Source organism: Mercenaria mercenaria, chromosome 10 (assembly GCF_021730395.1).
Source record: "Mercenaria mercenaria strain notata chromosome 10, MADL_Memer_1, whole genome shotgun sequence".
NCBI classification, from domain to species: Eukaryota; Metazoa; Mollusca; class Bivalvia; order Venerida; family Veneridae; genus Mercenaria; species Mercenaria mercenaria.
In genome coordinates this window covers 41010617-41033082 of record NC_069370.1, presented here as the reverse complement: position 1 = coordinate 41033082, position 22466 = coordinate 41010617, and the positions used below count along the sequence as shown (strand labels likewise).

At 34.1% G+C, this 22466-nt stretch overlaps 1 protein-coding gene across 1 annotated transcript; it reads left to right on the top strand.

Moving 5' to 3' along the window:
* Positions 1-561: 561 nt before the first annotated feature.
* Positions 562-21126, top strand: LOC123561815 (peptidoglycan recognition protein 1-like). Its single transcript, XM_045354423.2, has 4 exons — positions 562-722; positions 3818-4000; positions 5327-5497; positions 20293-21126. The coding sequence occupies exons 1-4, from the start codon at positions 653-655 to the stop codon at positions 20493-20495; spliced, it is 627 nt and encodes a 208-aa protein (XP_045210358.2). The 5' UTR covers positions 562-652; the 3' UTR covers positions 20496-21126.
* Positions 21127-22466: the final 1340 nt, after the last annotated feature.

The window sequence follows — 22466 nt, the reverse complement described above, 5'->3', positions numbered from 1 at the left end:
GGCTCATCCTACTAAGGATATAAAATTGACTTTTAGATTTAATAAAGGTTATAAAAACCATACATTTTTTTTTCACTAGCCTCAATACCATATCAAAATTTAGTATATTATTACTAAAAGATGATCTATATTTTTGTAATGTATCACTTGCGTAGAAATAGTAAATTTTTACATTTACATTTTGTTGTGAAATTATTGCTCTTAGAATATACTAGCGTTGTGCTATTTGTTTCGAACTGTTACAGAGCTATATCAGTAAGTTAACCCAGCTTTATTTGGTTGAACCCGCCGGCCAGTCCTATCCCGTCGGCAGCGGTAATTTTTTTAATTTTCATTTCCTAAAACTGCATCATCGCGTTTTTCTCATTTTTTTCTACCGCAGTTAAAAGAGTCAATGAAGAACTTGGGGGATTTTTTTTAGGTTTTAAGTTTCTCTATACATAATGTTGTGTACATACTTTAAATATTAATATCAACCAGTGTAATAAAACGTGTAAATCTAAAGAAGACAATACTTCCGCGTACTTGTATATCATGATTAAGTGTCATTAACAAAGGACTAGGAAGTTCTTTCATGTTTCGGTTTCGGTTTATTAACTAGTTGAAATTTTAAGCACTTATTGTAGGACAACCGGACAACAACTAGTAAAACATGGCGAAAATATCCACTTTTATTTTACTGTGTTTGGTACGGATTCATGCAAATGGTTATGTTCTACCAGGTAATAGTTTTGTTTTCTGAAATTTAATATCTACATTCAAAATACTGACGCGTGCTTTTGTTGTATCTTCCTAAATGTAAACAGCAAATCACAATTTGATGAAGGTCAAATCTACGGAAAACATTTCCTCAATTCTCTGCTAAATTTCTATTATGAACTTGTCCATCTTTCAATTTGGACAGTACCATTAACTGTTAAAAGGGGTGCTTACCAAAAAAAAAGACTGAATGGCGAACAGTGCAGATCGCGATCACTCTGGATGTGATCAACACTGGTCGCAAAAGCAGAATTAGTCGTGCCCAGCATGACAAGGGTTAATAATTTTGTTTTTACTTGTGTAAAACTGTAAAAATAGAAACACAAATACTTCCATCTGTAAACAATTGATTGGTTACCGTTTTAGATACGAAACCTTTTATTGAAATACATCAGAAAAAGGAAACGTCATAGATTTGTATTGTTTAAAGTTGCCATGGAAACAGTCATAACATATATAGTTCAAAACAGTCCTTTTTTTCAAGGGAACATTTTTTTGTATTTTCACTCAGTTGGTCGTCTGGGTTGGGTGGAGGGTGTATAGCAGGCATGACTGGCCCCAACTTATGGAATAATATAATTCGTCAATAGGAAGCTTTGATTCTACAACGCAGATTTAATTTGCTTGAAATCTAAAGTGACCATAGCGTAGACAAATTACTGAGAAAAAGTTCGTTTTTGATATTTAAGAAGAACAAAGTACATGAGAAGTGATTGTTTTTAGCTCACCTTAGCACGAAGTGCTCAAAGGTGAGCTTTTGTGATCAACCTGTGTCCGTCGTCCGTCGTCGTCCGTCGTCAGTCGTCCGTCGTCAACAATTTGACTGTTAACACTCTAGAGGTCACAATTTTGGCCCAATCTTAATGAAATTTGGTCAGAATGTTACCCTAATAAAATCTTGGAAGAATTTGATATTGGGTCATCTGGGGTCAAAAACTAGGTCACCAGGTCAAATCAAAGGAAAAGCTTGTTAACACTCTAGAGGTCACAATTTTGGAACAGGCTTAATGAAACTTGGTCAGAATGTTATCCTCAATAAAATATTGGACGAGTTTGATATTGGGTCATCTGGATTTAAAAACTAGGTCACCAGGTCAAATCAAAGGAAAAGCTTGTAAACACTCTAGAGGTCACAGTTTTGGCCTGATCTTAATGAAACCTATTCAAAATGTAACCCTTAATGAAATCTTGGACGAGTTCAATACTTGGTTATCTGGGGTCAAAAACTAGGTCACCAAATCAAATCAAAGGAAAAGCTTGTTAACACCCTAGAGGTCACAATTTTGGCCCAATCGTAATGAATCTTGGTCAGAATGTTACCCTCAATAAAATCTTGGAAGAGTTTGATATTGGATTATCTGGGGTCAAAAACAAGGTCAGCAGGTCGAATCAAAGGAAAAGCTTGTTAACACTCTAGAGGTCACAATTTTAGCCTGATCTTATTGAAACTTATTTAGAATGTTACTCTTAATAAAATCTTGAACGAGTTTGATATTGGGTTATCTGGGATCAAAAACTAGGTCACCAGGTCAAATCAAAGGAAAAGCTTGTTAACACCCTAGAGGTCAAAATTTTGGCCCAATCTTCATGAAACTTGGTCAGAATGTTACCCTCAATAAAATCTTGGAAAAGTTCGATACTGGATTATCTGGAATCAAAAACTAGGTCAGCAGGTCAAATCAAAGGAAAAGCTTGTTAACACTGTAGAGGCCACATTTATGATTGTATCTTCATGAATCTTGGTCAGAATGTTAATCTTAATAGTCTTAAGGTCCAGTTTGAATCTGGGTCATGTAGAATTAAAAACTAGGTCACCAGGTCAAATCAAAGGAAAAGCTAGTTAACACTGTAGAGGCCATTTATGACCATATCTTAATGAAACTTGGTCAGAATGTTGATCTTGATAATCTATAGGTCAAGGTCAAATCTGGGTCAGGTGGGATCAGAAACTAGGTCACTAGGTCAAATCAAAGGAAAAACTTGTTAACACTCTAGAGGCCACATTTATGACTGTATCTGCATGGAACTTAGTCAGAATTTTAATCTTGATGATCTTTAGGTCAAGTTCAAATCTGGGTCATGTGGGGTCAAAAACTTGGTCACCGGGTCAAATCAAGGGAAAAACTAGTTAACACTTTAGAGACCCCATTTATGACCATATCTTAATGAAACTTGGTCAGAATGTTAATCTTGATAATCTTTAGGTCAATAGGTCAGGTGAGCGATACAGGGCCTTCATGGCCCTCTTGTTTAATAAATACTCGAGTGTAGTTTGCTTTTTAGATATTGGAAGTCAAAATATTGATATACAATAAACTGGTTTATGGCTTAGTTTTCCCCATACAAAGCGACAACACTAGTGTCACTTTCAAGCTATCAAAAGGGAATAGTGGTACAGAGTACTTATCTTTCCCTAGAGGAAAACAGGTAAAATTTAATTGACGAGTTTATGGTTTCTCAAATGTATTTATTCCAAAATGATAATGAGTTGCCTTGTAAACAGACAATGCATAAGCCCAAGTCATCGATGAAAAGACTATCAATTTTTTAACAAATCAGGCCAGCGGACTAGATCTATTCGAAATAGGGTTGTCAAAAAAATATCAATTTTTTAACAAATCAGGCCAGCGGACTAGATCTATTCGAAATAAGTTTGGATAAAACTATTGTTGCTTATGAGCTTCTTAACGGGCCTGTCATTTAGGTAACCATGGTGTATCATGTTGCTTCGAACATAAGAATATAACGTGATTTGGTCTTTAAACATCAATAAAAAGACGAAGATGTGAAAATATTTCGGCCTTTTTGTAAAAAAAATACTCACACGGAAAAAAATATAATGCTTCTTTTTTTTTTCATTATCGCTATGTAACATACTTGGTTGCAGCATTACTGTGCAGCTAAATATAGTTCCATTACATGCCAAAGTATGTCATCAGACCGAAGTTATTAAATGAGAATTTTACCTATAAATGACAAACAAACTTTTTTACAGGAGATAAAAATCAAGCATAATAAAATACTGGGGTTTTAATGACGTTAAAATATTCTGTTACAGAATGCAAAATCAATATCATCACTCGAGCCGAGTGGGGAGCACGTCCACCGAAAGCCATTACGAATCTCCGGGTACCTGTGCCCGAGTTCTTTGTTCATCACACAGATACACCGGAATGTTTCGATGTGAAAGCCTGTTCTGCTGCAGTAAGAAGCATACAAGATTTTCACATGGATGAAAGAGGTGAGGAGTATACAAACTTAAAACATTCATTTTAGTAATACAGTTATAATAGTGCTACATAGGTAATCAAGCAGCACTTCCGGGTTGATAAGATAATGGCGGAAAGAAAAATCCTCAACTTTTTCCCAGTTAAAGTAGCATATTCACGTCTTATGTAAGAAAGTAAACTTGACATTTTGCTATAGCATTTTCAAGAATTTTGCATTTAAAGAAATGTAAACAACCTTATTACACATGTGTCCATTCTAGCTGCCAGTTTGGGAGATGTTCCATAGTGTTGAACTGTCAGATTAGAAGATACATGACCCCTGCTTTTCTTGCTGGTTTTTTTTTTTTTTTTTTTTTTTTTTGTTTTTCTTCTTCTTTTGTTTGGTTTATAAGACATTTATGAGCATAAGGTTAGTAATTATTTTTTTAATGGTGTTTTTAAGTGTGTGACAGACGCTCAGTTAATTAATAGATTGATAACTGTATATAGTTATTTACAACAGTATTACCTTTAACGCCGTTTTAGCAAACTGATGCCATTTTGGACATAATTTCTACTTTGCCATTCATTTGCATATGCGCGGCAGCGATATTGGATTCTATAGTTCGGATGTTGACATCAGATGTATTTTAAGAACTATCTACTTTTGATGGTTCAGAAATCATATTAACTTGTACACATTCTCTGGGACGTGGTCGCGGATATTGAGGGTCAGGTCTTCGACCCAGAACGGACATCTAACGAATAAATATAATTAATAATAATAAATGACAATGTGGAACCAAAATTTGTAGTCCTGTTTGGCGGCATATAACTTATACTGTGTTGGTGCGCCGTAAAACCCAAATAAATAAAAAAAATAAGACATATGACAATATAATAATTCTGTAATAGAAAATGGAGATTTCTTAATTAAATATGTATAAAAAAATAAATCTATACATTTTATATAGGCGAGTCTTAATGATAAAACATTGAAAAAGAGTTAGCATTTGAAAAAATGCATGTATAAAATGAAATATTACTTTTTGATTGTATTATTCTTGTTGCAGAAAGTCGTCGTTCTCATAATGAAACAAAAGCACGAGTTTTACGTGTACCAAGTTTCATGTTTAACATGAACAAGAGGGGACATTTCTTCTCCGAATAAATACTCACTTACAGTTTTATTGAATATGACAGTCAAACTTTTGTCAATTTGCAGAAGTTGTCGGTTACTGCTAAGAACTAGTTTATAATCGAATCTAATTCATAGGTTAACTTAAATGAATTCGAAAAAAAAAAAGTTAAACAAATAAATCTATCTGAATAATTTTATTTCATCTATGTAACTTTAGGCTGGAACGACATCGGATACAATTTTCTGGTAGGGGAAGATGGGAATGTGTATGAAGGTCGCGGCTGGGACCATGTAGGGGCACATACAAAAGATTATAACAGCAAGTCTTTGGGAACATCAGTGATTGGAAACTACACAGCAAAGCTTCCGAACCAGAAAGCCCTGACTGGTGAGTAAAAGAACAGTTTCAGGCAATTGAACTGTTGTTTATAGCTTATGTGTCACATATTGCAATATTTAGGAACTGAACATTTTACACATTGCAACATTTAAGGACATTTGGAACAGAAAAATGTTTTGTGGATAAAATGTAACATCCGTATCTAATCCCGCAGCGTTTCTAAATGAGGAAAGTATTCCCGTCAGATCGTTTTGAGTAAATATTCTGACCATTCATGCGATCTGTTGATCTTTGAATCAATCTGCTGCGGGGAATTTTGTTCGATTATGCAATTCGTGGTCATTTTACATGAATGTGACACTGTTGTCTTATAGCGGAAAAAAAATAATTAAAATTTGATTATTGTAACCAATGTGTCAATGTTGCAGTCCGAATATATTTCATATTACAGAATACATACCGGTATATCAGAGTTTATTTTTTTGGCGTGCCGTATTAAGCACGATTTTTTTTACCTCGTATGACCTTATGCCGCCTGAATAATGTACCAGTCGGATTGCTTGGTAAGGTATTCTCGGTATTTTCAGCCATAATGAGAGATTTTGTAAGAGTGGCGCTGATTGGAGGAAAGGCTGAAAATGCTTCACTCTGGGTCATGTGTGACACCGATTGAAATGACAGCACGTTCGTCATCTATAACCTCTATAAGTACAGCACCATCGGGTTGTATGCGTACCACTTGAACAGGTGTGCGTCATCAAATACGGACATATTTCTGTTTTGTTAAGTTTTCTTGTTAAGTTATTTCTGTTTTGTTAAGTTTCCTTTCCTTAAGTTTTGTTTTTACAAAAAGGTTATTTGTTTTATAGTCATTAACTCTTACCCTGCATTACAGCAACAATTTCTAACCAGTGCAAATCTTTACTAGCCTGCAACAACATGTCCGATACTGTTAAATTTTGGACTCTAAATTTTAAATTAATCTTTCCGGTGAAAACAGTACTGTACATATTCTGAATGATAGACAAATTTGATAATAAGCTGAAGTAGGGTAAGGGTTCATGTTGCTTCCAACAATTCCAGAAATAAAATATAGAACGTATTTCAATATTGTTTGCGTACTGTTACCATCTTTTAAGCACCAAAGGCTCAAAGTGAGCATTTGTGATTGTTTGGTGTCCGTCGTGTGTCCCTCCGCAATTTCTAAACACAGTCTTCTTCAGAACTACCGTCCTCATTTATACAAAACTTCACAGAGGCCCCTTTCAACATTGCCAAAAGATTTGAAATACAAGTTTCTGCCCATATATAACTTGTGCTTCAGTTGCATCACGCCGACCATCTTTTTTAAAGATATTTCTGGTTTATTCACGATTCAAGAACAAAGTTTTGCTTTCCGTGAACTTTTGAAATCGATGTACGTGAAAGTTAGTAGGAAACAGCTGGTGTCAAAAACCGGAAGTATCTTAAAAAGTTTGAATAGAACAGACATGAAATGTCAAATAATACAACACAGGAAGTAGATACTGCCTTTAACTAATTCTATTCTCTATAAAATAAGGTTATTTAAAAAAAATAAGACGAAAATCTAAAGGGAAGTCAGTTTAAAAGGTTGTTAATCCGACTATGATCATTTAGAAAGGGATTTATTCAAAACTTTAACACTTATTTATGTTCACTGAGCATTTTAAGCACATGTTAGATTTTCACTGGGGGCATTTCGCTCAACAGTAAGTATAAATCTGAAGAAAAAATATACATTAATGAATATTATGTTATATTCATTGTGAAATTATATATATATTGCTGAATTTCATTAGAAATGCAAGATTTTGAAGATATTATTACCACCTATCTTTATACAGTAGAAACCCAAAGCTACGTGCCTTTCAGTTCAATATCCTGTATATATGTATTACGAATGTAAAACTAGACATTACTAGTATATCAAAATCTCAGCTATATAAAAACTTGTATATTAAAGGGAGCTACTGATTACAAAAAAAAATATGAAAATTCTTAACTCTCCGGAACAGGTAGTTTTGTTCCTTGAATAAAGGGGTAAGTTCACTAATGGTCAAAATTTGCCCAATCTCAGAAACAGATAAATTACACACATGTGATAGAGCAATATATATTCTGTTCAAATACCTGACACATTTACAGCTGGGGACATCATTATGGTTGCTATGGCAACAATGCTAACTACCTTAAAATCCGTTTTTACTGCAAAATTGGCATTTAATAATGTGTTACTAAACAACAAACACTGCTGCTATAAACATTAACAACACAACACTGATGAATTGCAAGTTACTTTGATTTCCATCCTATCTTAGGCTATGTTGCTATGGTAACCATGCATATTTGAGACAAAACATTGTTCTAGTTCTCAATATTACAACAGTAGAATGATGCTCCCTACAAAATTAAGCAGACTATAACTTGTCATGAAATAATTTTCAGAATAATTTGTAAAATAGCAGACAGTCAAATAATTTGATGTTGTCATGGTAACAACAATGTCAATATCATTGAATATTTCACTTAGAGCTAAATTACACGTTTTTCTCAATCCTAGGACCTTCAGTACGTGAAGCGAGCGCATTACCACTGAGTCACATGGACTACCAACAGTTACGCGTGTAAAACTAATATATATTTCTAATTGGCTTTACATATAGCAGTCGTCTGTCATTTCCGGCGGAAAAAAACAAAACAACAATTTGTCTGCGTTTTATATGGTGTTCGTTAATGGGGTATACATTTTATCACATATTGTAAGGTATTTTTATACTTGTCAACATTTTAAATGAAATTAGGGCGATTCCAGAATTAACTGTATGGGGGTGTCGGACGGCAATCGAATTTTTTTTATTGACGGGTGGTGGGGTCCATCGGAAAATCATAATTATGGGTGGTGGGGTCCATCAGAAAGTCATTATTATGGGTGGTGGTCCTCAGAAAAATCGTCTTTATGGGTGGTGGGTTGATTGTAAAAATAAAAATATTAAAAATATGGGTGGGTTGGTGTTTGACCACCTCTCTTAATAACTTACTGATATTTTCCTTTCTATTTAACTAGAAGTCGCTACTTTACTGACCGCGATACATGGATCGCAATTTTTACATCATTTTTATTTCTGTTCATTAAATATTTCATTTTTCTTTCTCGTTCCCGTTGAATTTATAGTCAGCGTCCTTAATTGCGTTTGTCCATCAACATTTCCTGACGTAATAGAATCGTGTCACCAATTATGTGCGATATCTCGCACTTGTGTAGAATTCAAAAAAAACCGTGAAGACCGATTGAAAATTCCATTTTCCCCGCCTTTCATTCACACTCGTGTATTCTGACAAGCACGTGACTTTGTTATGCCACCAGTTACGGATGTTTCTCATACGCCGTGAAAAGAAATAGAATGAAGCTAAATGAAACCTAGACAGGCCGAAACGAAAACATGCGTGAATTGAGTAAAAAAAATGCATGAAGATCAGTCAAATTTTTTCCTGCTCGCACAAATATTTTAAACGGGCGTACAGATTCCACTTAAAATTGTATGTTAATAAATCAATGGTACCGATTTCATTATCCGATGCCGACGTAAATAACATATCGTCATCATCCATATTAAGGACATATTTGCCTCGGGTATTTCAATATATTTGTGAAGCACTAGCCGATTTGGAAACCTTATTTACAAGAAAGTATGTAAGTCGCCAAGAAAACCAACATCATAAGATTCCCAACAGTAATTCTCGTTTATAATTATGGGAAGTCACTAATGCCGCACACATCATATTTGCTGCAGTATTACGCAAATGTTTTCTTTGCTGTTATATGTGGCTTTACATGTAATTGAACTATTTAAACTGTTCATGCGCGGTTTATCTATTTTTCTGTCGAATTGTTCAGTTAATTCACATGCGTATCACTGCAAAGTTAAACTATAAAAATAGTGAACATCAATTTCTTTAAAATACTTGCATGGTTTATGTTGAGCATGATAAGACAAACGCCACGTGTTCATTTGATTTGCAAGGTGAACTTATCTTCTAACAGTTTCCAATCATATTTTGCCCGCATATTAATGCAAATGATAGGCAGACCTATCATAAATAAGTGCATTTTTGCAGTTTTAAGTATTAATGACAAAGCCAGCATCGTAAAAAAAACTTTTTAAAACTTAATTTACGTGGAAGTACAATAAATGTGACCTGCGTAATATGTCATATCTTTTCCTAATATCTGAGGAAGCTTTCGTGTGTACGGGCCCTCCGTAAGGATTTTAATTTACCCATCATACAAAACTTTTTCACCTATATAAGAATACAGTTCGGCAATAAATGGAGGTTTTAAGTTCGGTCGTAGAAATCTAGCGGTGTGCCGTAACCATGGAAACGGCTACTGAAGCTGGTAATCGCGGAAGCTAAAAATCTGTCTTTTGTTATATTTCAAAAAGTAATGGTATTAGAAACTTGATTTTTTTTCAAATTTTCATTAAGTTACAAATACCTATCGTTTGCAGTGATTATATTCAAAATATCTAATTAAATTTCTTAACTGTCGTCAGCACGTGCAATTTTAGTTATTGGCACGTGCATTCAGTTGTGAATCAACAAGGAACCTCTCTTAATCAGAAAATGTTTCCTGGACTTAATTACAACTATGGCTAATTTTTGGCTTGAACATTTTGTACAATACGCATGCTATTAAGATTCTAAAAATTTTGAAACGTCAGTTTAACACTGTTTTATATATTAATGCAGCGGATTGCATGTCATGTACGTTATTCATTCGCTTCCTTTTTTCAATACACACGGACAATGAAGTTAGGGAATAACTCGTTGAATCTCGGTTTGGAATATTTAACATATATAATATATATATATATATATATATATATATATATATATATATATATATATATATATATATATATATATATATAGTGTGTGTGTGTGTGTGTGTGCGCGTGCGTGCGTGCGTGCGTGACATTGTTACCTGTCAGTATTGTATAGATAAGCTTAACATATAACACATGCATAAAATTATTCTCATTTTCGTTGATATTTTTACTATTTCTGTTACGAATTCAAGTATTTTAGATTTCATACTTCTATCACTTTAATAATCATATTACCGGACTTCTCTCCATAATTAAGCAGTACAATAATGGGAGTAAACTAGGCCTAGAGTAAAGACTTTTAGTGTGTGTAGAACGGTTCTACCAAAGTGATGCTAATAAAATAAAAGTTCATGTATGTTTATATGGAAACCTGGTGCGCCATGTTATTTATCAATTGCTAAATATCAGATAACAATGCTAAATGCCAAACACCTTATGCAAAATGTTTCAAACGAAATGACATTTATTTATTAAGTACAATGGGAAGGCTATGGAAATCCGGTGTGCCATGCTAATTGCCAAATGCTAAATGTCAAACAGTTGTTGCAAAATGTTATTTGCTATATGCTTAATGTCAAATATTGCCTGTGAAATGGTACATTTGTAATTGTCAAAAAATCAATTATAATTGCTAATTGCAAATACGAAACAATAAATGCCAAATCCGTATTACAAAGTACTTATTCAGAGAAAGAGCTGAATATATCAGTGTATAAATGCATCCTGTAAATAGTCATTGGCCTTTGTAACATTACTTTGTCTCTCTTAAAAACATTTCTTAACATTTTAGAGTGAAAAGTTTCGATCATGTCATCTCATAACCCTCAGAACATGTTATTGCTTCAAATCAGGCTGATAGAACTTCATATGTTTTTTTCGTGATTAAAAGTAACAGTCATTAGTGTAAGGGATACAGATTATTAACTCACAAAGTGAAAGCATTTGACGAGTAGCATTTGTCATTTGGCAATAATTATAGGCATTTAACACAAAGGATATGGCATATGGCATTTGATATGTATTGAAGGCCGGTGCGCCATGAATATAGCCAAATGTTAAATGCAAAATGCAAATAACTTAATGCTAAACACCAAATACTTAATGTTAAATGTCAATCATTTAATGCAAAATGCCTAATACTTTATATGAAATGCAACATACCAAATGCGATATGCCTATGGAAGGTCAATGCGCAATGGCCACTGCAGAAATGTTAATGCAAAATAAAACTGCTATTTACGAACTGCTTAACTTCAAATGTTGGCTTTCGAACGGTAATTGTCAATGATAAATGCTTTTTTGTTAAAATAATAAATGTCAAAATGCTCATTGCTAAGTTTCCATTGAAATAAAGAGCTGAATATATCAGTTATATAATCATTGCCCTTCGTTACATAACTTTGTCTCTGTTACATATCTTAAACTATTATATGATAAATATTTTACAGCAAAATGTTTCGGTTCCATGTCCCTGTAACATCTGCAACGCTATTGCTTTAAATTAGACAGGCAGCACATCTATTTTTTTCCAAATGAGTAAAAGCTACATTCATTGTTGAAGAGATAAAGATTACAAAGATTGATAATTTGAAAATTACCATTTATCATTCGACAAAAAGAATTTGTTTTTATCTTCTTCTCCTCGTTTGCAAATACATTGTCAGACCAGTAGCCCTGGTGATACTTGTGGTTTGCCGCAGATCCTCAATGCCTCCATACAGTTGCTGGTGCATTGAGGTATCTATCGGCCAAGTCGCAGCTCGCTCATGATCATGCCTTTTTACATCTCCGAAGTATATGCTCCGCAGTCTGATCTTCCTCACCACATTAACAAGATGGCGATGGTGCCAGTCTGTATTTCTTGTACGTGTGAGCATTGAGTTTGTTGTGCCCCGAGCTTATTCAAGGAGATAAAAAGCATCTTTCTCTATCCTTGGTCTCGTTAGTGCCTTGATGATGGTGGCTTTATTCTTGCAACATACAGGTTTTGTTGGTTGTTCTGACTGAGCTTCTAGCTTAGCCATTTTGTCTGTCTCTACATTGCCTGCAAGTCCACAACGGATGTAATCCACTTAAGTGTTACTTTGCAGTTTATACTCGGGTTCTACATTCTCCTGGCTAGTGCGGAGCTTTATTGTTGATCAGAACTTCCATAACAGACAGTGTATATATGTGAGAAAGTCGACTGAGGAGCTTTCTTCTGCCGAGTCTTCAACCATTCAGACGGCCTTCATGAGTGCTTCAGTCTCTGCCTTATAATTGCATGTAGATATTTTATGACATTTAGCATTTTGTACACGGATTATAGTTTTTTGTATGTAGCATAAGTATGTGATATTAACATTAAACTATTGACATTTAGCATTAACAACTTCTTATTTAGCATTTGACAGTTAGCATAGCGCATCGGTCCCCACTAACTGCGCAGGGACAATGAGCCCCAGTGTTACGAAAAGAGAAGTTCGCCAAGCATGGAAGATGATGTTAGATGATCTGTTTTTGCAATTCAAAATGTAGTTCCTTGTTGTTGATGAGATCTTGACTATGAGTCAGATAAGGATGTGACAGTTATAGCTTTGGCTAAGCTGTATTGCTTATTGTATTGAGAAAAGATCTAGATAACTTTCACTGTGAATTTCCATGTCTACATGTAAACGGGTTATCGCTAAATGACAAATTTTATGGGAGTATTTTCAGATGGTGATGTTTTTCAGACAGATAATATTTCTTTAATATAACCTTAGGACGGCCAGCACATATCCTTAGGACGGCCAGCACATATCCTTAGGACGACCAGCATATATTTATGCAATCTCGCCGGGCATATGTATGTTTTTGACAACACAGTAAATGACGTCACTCGACCTTCAGCTATTTCCGGAAGTAAATAAAATGAAAGTAGAAATGTTAAACTTGAAAAAGAAAGCTGCATTTTGATTCGTAGATAGTCAGGGGTCACGCGCAGGGGTCACTCCGTCTAAATATATGCGCGTGGACTTTTTTTTTTTTTTTTTTTTTTTTTTTTTGCTATTGGGGAGCCAATTTTCAGCACTTTATTACGAATTGAAATTACCTGGGCTTTAGTACAGCATGTCAGCTTTTATTCTATGAAAAAATATTTGAGCTCTTGATAAACACAAATCCCACAGGGGTCCGTAACGGACCAAGGGTACATTGATAATTTTGGAACTTCATCAAATCGCTCTAAATGTCATTTTTGATGTTGTCTGAGAGTGTCAGTATATGCCTCAGATGTAAGATATAACCGTATTTGAGAGCTGTAGACCTAGACATTTCAGAAATATTTTCAAAATAAGTTTCGTGTAATAAATGTTGTTTCTACGGAAGCGTGAAAGGGCCATCAGACGCTAATACGTTTTAGTACGTTAAGGCTGTGGAAAGGATATTTATGCAATCTCGCCAGGCATATGTATGTTTTTGACAACACAGAAAATGATGTCACTCGACCTACAGCTATTTCCGAAAGTAAATAAAATGAAAGTAGAAATGCCAAACTTGAAAACGAAAGCAACATTTTGATTCGTAGGTAGTCAGGGGGCACGCGCAGGGGTCACCCCGTCTAAATGTATGCGCGTGGATTTTTTTTTTTTTTGCTATTGGGGAGCCAAATTTTCAACATTTTATTACAAATTGAAATTACCAGGGCTTTAGTACAGCATGTCAGCTTTTAATCTATAAAAAAATATTTGAGCTCTGGATAAACAGAAATCCCACAGGGTCCGTAACGTACCAAGGGTACATTGATAATTTTGGAACTTCATCAAATCGCTCAAAATGTCATTTTTGATGTTGTCTGAGAGTGTCAGTATATGCCTCAGATGTAAGATATAACCGTATTTGAGAGCTGTAGACCTAGACATTTCAGAAATATTTTCAAAATAAGTTTCGTGTAAATGTTGTTTCTGCGGAAGCGTGAAAGGGCCATCAGACGCTAATACGTTTTAGTACGTTATGGCTGCGGAAAGGATATGTAACCTAACATCTAAATATGTATATTGTTTCATTTTTGGTGTGAAGACATGTTATATTTAATGGTTATATATGTGATTTTATGTCACTGAAATGCTGTAAAGCACTGAAAATGAGGTCTCAAGATTTAATTGTTTATATGATACAAATGAAGACTGTTACCTTGTACCATTTGAATTTCGGTATTTTCACTCAAAGCAAATTGATTCTAATATAGTGTGCATATTGATAAGTTCTGAACAGTCGTACAAAGTTGCAATAAAGAATAAATCCTAGCACTGAGACGTCTAGTATTTATTGAAGTTGCTCAATTTGAGTAAGTGGTAGAGCGTGGGGGTGGGGAATCCGGGGTTTGGCCATCCGCAGTTATTTATTAACACTTGAAATTCGACCTTACACATTGTCCTATACTTACCTTCTGATTGCTTTTTAAAACGAGATTATGGTATGTGTATGTTTTTTCAGTGTTTAGAATGTAAGTTATCATAGTAAAATGATCATTTGGAATTCATTTTGTTTTTCAATTTGTCAATAAAGTGTAAAGTGTTTTGTACATAAAATAACTAGAAATGTGCGACTTATTGAAGCAACGGAGCCGGAATGAAAATGTATAAAGATAACATTTGCTGACCATCCTTTTGCAAACTGTCACCCTAACAAGTGTATTTTTTCTTCGTAACCGCATGCAGAGCATGTATATTGCTACTACAAGTGTGCATGAAAAAAATACATACATACTCTTTGAAAAACATCGTATTTTCCTTTTATTTTTCCATCTGGTCTATATACAATATATATATATAAAGTACTTGATAATATACCAATGGTTATGATATCTCCGGAAAATGTATTGCATAATACGAGATTCAACAATGTAACAGTAAGTGACCCAACCCGAAAATAAGAAATACGCAAAACATTGTTATTATTTACATGTACGTAAGCATCACTTTGGTAGAACCGCTCTACACACACTGGAAGCCTTAACTCTAGGCCTCGTTTACTCCCATAATGGTTCCAGAAGTCCGGTAATTTGATTAATTATTAAAACTATAGAAGTATCAAATCTAAAATATTTTATTTCGTAACAGTAATAGTAAAAATATCAACGAAAAAGGGAACAATTTTATGCATGCATTATAATATGTTAAGCGTATCTATACATTACTGATAGCTAACAAAAAGCAATGTCACAAAAACAATTTATCCACATGTTTTCCAACAATTAATTAAATAAACTTTGTTGTTTGTCATATAATATCTATTAAATATTCCAGAACGATATTTAACGCATTATTAATTAACTTCATTGTCCATATGTATCGGAAAAGGAAGCGAATTAATAGCCTATATGGCATGTAACCCGCTGCATCAATAAAACTGACGTATCAAAAGTTTTAGAATTTTAATTGCATACGTATTATACAACATTTTCAAGCAAAAAATCAGCAATAGTTGTAACTAAGTCTAGAAAACATTTTCTGATTACAGAAAGACACCTTGTTGGTTCACAACTGAATGCACGTGCTTATTACTAAAATTGCACGTGCTGACGACAATTAAGAAATTAAATCAGATATTTAGAATATAACTACTGCAAACGATAGGTATTCATAACTTAATGAAAATTTGAAAAAATCAAGTTTCTAATACTACTACCTTTTGAAATATGGCGCAAGGAAGTTTTTTGACTTTCCGCGATTATCAGCTTCAGTAGCCGTTTCCATGGTTACGGCACACCGCTAGATTTCTACGACCGATTTTAAAAGTCAGTTCTTACATTACTTAATTGTTTTATCATAGTAAAAAAGTTTTGTATGATGGGTAAATTAAGTGTGGCATATATTTTGAAAGATTCCTCGTATATAAACATTACCATTCTTAATTATTTCCATTATACGTTAAACAGTAAGTGGACAAAAAGATCACGAGTTGTTACTTTAACGTTTAGCCATTTAAAGGCACTGCCCTCCAGATTTTCGCTTAAAGTTTGGTCATATTTTGAACATTAGAACACGAGATTTTGTTTCTAGTCTGTCTTAAAATGCAAATCAAGAGAGAGAGAGAGAGAAAACATGCTCGAGTTGGGAATCAAACCCGGGCCGCCGCGGCAATATTTTTTTTTCCTGCAGTTCTGACCAATACACCACAGCGCGTAAAGGTCGTTGAATAAATATAAAGGCGGTTTACCTACACTATACCGATATTTTGAATGGGAAAAATCGCAAAATCAACTAATTCTTATGTGTTTCTATAACATAATCTGTCAGTATTTAAGTTTTAAAACCTTAAGAAATATAGCAATAGTTTTCTGATATCTATATTTTTTTTGTCGTACGATCTGGAGATCAGTGCCTTTAAAACAAGTTTACTAAAACATAAAGTGTGTGAAATCATTATTCTAAAACAGGTTGACAAAATTTCCATAAATCATGTCCAAAGAAATGTCAAGTCAGGGGCGTAGCTAGGCCTTAGAGAATGTGTACGCAAGCATTGTAGTGGGGTTCGGGGGCATGCTCCCCCGAAAAATTTACGTTTGCTAGAACGTTTTTGGTGCAATCTGGGAGTATTTTTAACAAGAAATAGAGTCAATAAAACGTGTTAAATACATGTGCTTCCTGTAATAACACTTATTTTTCAAAGTGGATTTTTTGACATTACAAGCGAAAATTGTCATTTAAATCTTTTTCGTTTCAAAAAATGTAGAGAAAACATTTAAATGCTCACTTCCGCGATGTCTTTCTAATGACATTTCTCCAACAATAATGCTTTTTTTAAAATTAATTTCACCAAAAATTGATATTTCGGCCGGTTAATAATGTTAACTTAAATTTAATAGTATCACTTTAATTTGTATAAAGTCGTGTAATCTTATTATATGCACATTATTCCGATGGTAGAAAATCGAATTGACGGATGTAAAATATAGTTCAGTTCATTCAAAAAATAAGCGCCAGTTTCCTACTCTTCCTTCTAGTGAAGTTATCTAGAACAGACTCGCTGTTCAGTACATTTTCCCGGTAAACGATTAACAGCCCAAGTCCCGACAGCGTGTCAGTGGTCATTGTGTTCAGTGTCTTTACTCGTCTCAATATACTGAACGATCGTTTCGCGGTAGCCATTGATACTGGAATACTAACACAGAGTACAATATAGATTAAATAATGGTATCTGGCAAACTGAATGGAATATCTGTCTCAATGGCGCCCGCCCACCTATGGAAAATCAGGTGACAACAGTGTTTGATTAAATATTTCAACGAGATTATCATGTTTCCTGTTAATACACTCAACCGCTTTCAAAACGCCCCACTTATATAGAATTGTATGCATTATAAGTAAGACACACACTACAAAAAATGAAAGTCACAAGATGACACAAAATTCGTAGAAGTAAGGAACTTTGCCTTAAATGCTGATCAAATCAGCGAATATTTTTCATCAAAATGGTTTTAAATGCATTTGTCATTAACTATTAAACATTAACATTGAATTTCAGGTATAAACCAAAAGGCTCTCTTTACGGCCATTTCTTTATAGATTTGGAAAAACAGCGTAAAAGTTTGAATCCTTTAAAATATTTTTCTAAAATAAAATATCATTTCATGTTAAATAAAATCAACCGTCCTGTAGAATGTTGTATTTCGAAATTTCTACTGTCGTAACCTCGTATCACTTAACTTTACTTACGCTACCGGTAGCCTTTTCGCAATAACTTTAAAACTACCAAAAAGAACTGAATACATTTTCCAGGGAATTTAGAACAATGTATAAGATAACGTTTGATACAAAATGAACAATGAAATAAGGCTAAAATAGCAGATTTTATCACTAATCCGATGAAACCCTAGTTTTTTCAAAGTCGCAAATAGCCAATAATTATGCTACAGTAGTTACTAGCGCGAATGTTAACGGTTTTCATTAGAAATATTCTTGCAAATTTAAAATAAATTGACCCCTGATAGTACGTGACTGAAACAATGGAGATTTTTGAATATTTAAATATGCATTGATAATTTTAATACACACACGACATCGTTTCACAAGACAGAACATCACGTGTCATGTGGTTGAAAATTTTATATTTCCTAATGTCCAAAGATAATGATAACAATTTACATGTTTATTAAATGTACTGAGAACTATATTGGTAGCAATCAAATGATTTTTTTTTAAAATTAGCAATGTTGACTTTTACGTCATGAGTTGTATTTATTGGAAATAATTGCAACTTTGCAAATCATCGGGGCTTCATCAAATAAAATACAAAAGGTTCACATTACGGAAATGTTTCTTGTTAGTTAGTTTTCCTTCGAACAATGCCTGATACTCCTTTAACTGTCCTGAAACTTTCACGGAATTATCTTTGGACGACGGTAGTTTTAACATTATAGCGAAAAGTCTACTGGTAATGTTAGAGAATTTGTTAAGTGTATGCCCCGAGAACGCTGTTCCTTGCTTCATCATTTAGGCTCAGGTTCCCGTGTAAAACATCTGGATAAGACGGACCATCTGACTGGCATTCGGTCATATTTAAACTTGGCGGTGAAGAAACTTTTCAAGAAAGATAAATCTTCCCCTATGCTTAATATGTACTTCATTACATTGAAAGCGCGACAAAGATTGCTGTTAAGAGTTCTTCTGAAAGAAAGGAAATATATCGGTATATACCCACTCCCCCTTCAGTTTTTATTGCATTTTTAGACTGTTTGTGTTTTTAATTTTTGAGGACCATGTGTACGCAACTGCGTTTTTTGCGTATAGGTAGCTACGCGCCTGCAAGTCTTATCGGCGTCGGGGCACGTGTATGTTTTAATGATTGTCATGATTCTTCCGAAACCATATTTCAGTAGAAACTGCTAGATCGATATATACATTTTCGTACATTGTTCGGAAGATTTTCATAATGTTAGGTTGAACACACCTACATAACGTTAAGATGGAAACGTAAATAATAAAAGAATGAATAAGCGTAAATATCGGGCCTTCTTGATAGAACCGGAAGCAGACGTTTCTTCTTTGTATTTTGGCGGGAAAACTGCACGTGCCTTCAATGATACTCCTTCGGTAATGACCGCGTGCTTATAGAAAATTACGTATTGGCGTTATATTTTCGCGTCACCAGAAACGTTACTGTGTTAAAACTTTCATGTAATTGTAAACAAAATGCACTATAACCAAACGAAAATGCATGCTTAAAAGCTTGAATTTATATTGTGTCTGTAGATCTACGTCCGTGTCAGGCTCTTATAATATTTTTCATTCGAGTTCTTAATATTATATTTATGTGTTCAACTTTTAAAAAGAAAGGATGTTTACGTTTAAACACTAACAGGCATGTGATGACGATCGTTTCACCGGTAAACGAACATGTTTTATGGATGAGCTTATAATAAATCAGGTGGGTGGGGTACAGACATTTTTCTGCTCCGATCCTTCCACCTGGAAACGTATTTTATCAAATGTCAGCATCAGCGCATTTGTGTACCAAACTTATACATACACCATTTTGTTGGTATTTAACTAACCTTTCACTGATACAAATATTTTTTTGGTACACGGATGCGCTGATACTGAATTATTCACCTGAACAGTGTAAAATAGCGAACATTCAGGTTTTTTGGCGAAACTAGGGTTGGCATGAAGCGATGTAAATATTTACATACTGTGGATAGAACTGATCTATTGATGTTTTTGAGAAGCTCTAAGGTTAGTCTATTTGAAAGAAAACGTAAATGATATTTTTTTAAGTATTTAATGTATTTGAAATTACAGGGCAAAATAGTAGGGTTAGTGAACTTACCCCTTTCTAACAGAATATACGAAAAGTGAAAAAAAGTTCTTACTGCATGTATTGACATATGTGTACAAGTAATGACATGTGTTTATACCTTTCAGGCTTTCATATAAAAGTACACAAAGTTGACATTTTTCTTCGTTCCAGCACTGAAGACCCTGATAGCATGTGGCGTAGAAGAGAAAAAACTAATTCCTAACTACCGACTGTACGGACACAGGGACGCCGGAAAGACGTCATGCCCGGGGGACGCTCTATACAAACTGATTCAAACCTGGCCACATTATAGTCATGAACCGCCAAAACTGTCCTTGTTTGAAAAGTCTAACAACATTGTTTACAAATGGTAATCACTTTCTGTAAAGTGTCAATAAACAACATGTGAAAATGTTCTTTACAAACAGATATACAGGTGTTGTAAAGTCATATTAAATGCACATTTTAAGATACTGGATGGAAAACAAGACCGTTTTGTTGAAAGTTTTAGGCTCCGTTCTTTCTTTTAGAAATATAAACATACAGAAATCACAACTGGATAAACTTTCTTTAAGTATCACATGAAGCAATATAATGAAAGACGATGTTAAACATATCTGTGCCGCCTGATCATGATCTGCATTGTTCGCCATTCATTCAGTATCTTTTTGGTAAGTAAGCACCCCTATTTACAGTTAATGGTACTTTCCACATTGTAAGATGGACAAGTTCATTATAGAAATTTAGCAGGGTAAGGGTTCATGGACGAACATGCAGTAGCTGTATCATCATATGACATGTATTATTTAACTGACTGTCATGAAAAAAAAACGTCATTCTGTAAGTTTATCTGGCATGTTGCATTGCTGCCTAACTAGAGTCTTAAAAATCAGGAAAAAAACAGCATGCTTATATATTATTGTCGACAAAAATTTATGTGAGCCCTTCCATTCTTTTGCGCTATGAAATTACTATTTGACTAAATAATAGAACAATTTTCTACAATGTTTTGCAATTGTTCTTATATTGCATATGGGTTTTTTTCCTAACTCATTATGATATTACTCATTAGGTTATTTAGTATTTATTAAATGTAGAAACTAGCAAATGACTAGCAAGTTCGTAAGCTTAAATATTTGCATTTTCAGATTCTGTTTGTGTCACGTAAAATCCGTGCTGTTTGTAAAAGCTACCACCTGGTGTAAGAATCTGCGTGGTTTCAACCGCAATTTAATTATTTCTTACATAATTATTTTTCAGAACTTAAATATTTCCTTCATATTTAAAAGCTCTTATTGTAGTGAAGATGCTATTAGAAAACTGTAATAAAACAAAAATAAAATACAGGCTATTCACTCTTCAAATTATTGATGATTCAAATATGATATATTATAGTTGAATGTACACACTTTTTTATTAAAACAAACATAGTAACACTGATTGTATCAGGTCTCGTTATAATAGTATGTATATCATATAAAATATTTGTTTAGCTTATTGTAAAAGGTAGTCAATATTACGGAGACTAAAAGATTCACTTCAAAGACAAAAATGGGCATATACGTTGTATAGCCTATCATGAAGTAAAGAAGTGCCTGGACCAAATTAATAAATAACAAGAGTAAAATGAAACAAGAGGGCAAAGATGGCCCTAGGTCCCTAACCAGAGTAACACAACATAACAGTGTAAACATGTTTGACCTAGTGACCCAGGTTTTGATAAAACATGACCCGGTGTCAAACTCATCCGAGTTTTCAAGGAGATAAACATTCTGACCAAGTTTCATAAAAAATGGAGCAAAAATGTGGCCTCTAGATTGTAAACAAGATTTATCTTCGTTTTGGCCTAGTGACCTAGTTTCTTACCCGACCGGACCCAATTTTAAACCCGTCCGAATTTTCATGAAAACAAATATTCTGACCAATTTTCATTAAACCAAAAATGTGGTCTGAGTATAAACAATCATTTTCTTTGATTTGACCTAGTGTCCTAGTTTTTGACCCAACATGACCCAGATTAGACAAAGGTTCTTGAAGATTGGAGCAAAAAAAAAGTGGCCTCTAGAGTGTAAACAGGCTTTTCCTTTGATTTTACCAAGTGACCTAGTTTTTAACCCTACATGACCTAGATTCAAAATCGTAAATAACTTCATAATACCAAACATTCTGACAAAGTTTTATGAAGACTGAATTATAAATGTGTCTCCTACAGTATAAACAAGTTTTTTCTTTTATTTGACCTGGTGACCTACTTTTTAATCCCATGTGACCCAGATAAAAACTCCTCCGAGATATCATGGAGGCAAATATTCTGACCAAGTTTCATGCACATCAGATGAAAAATG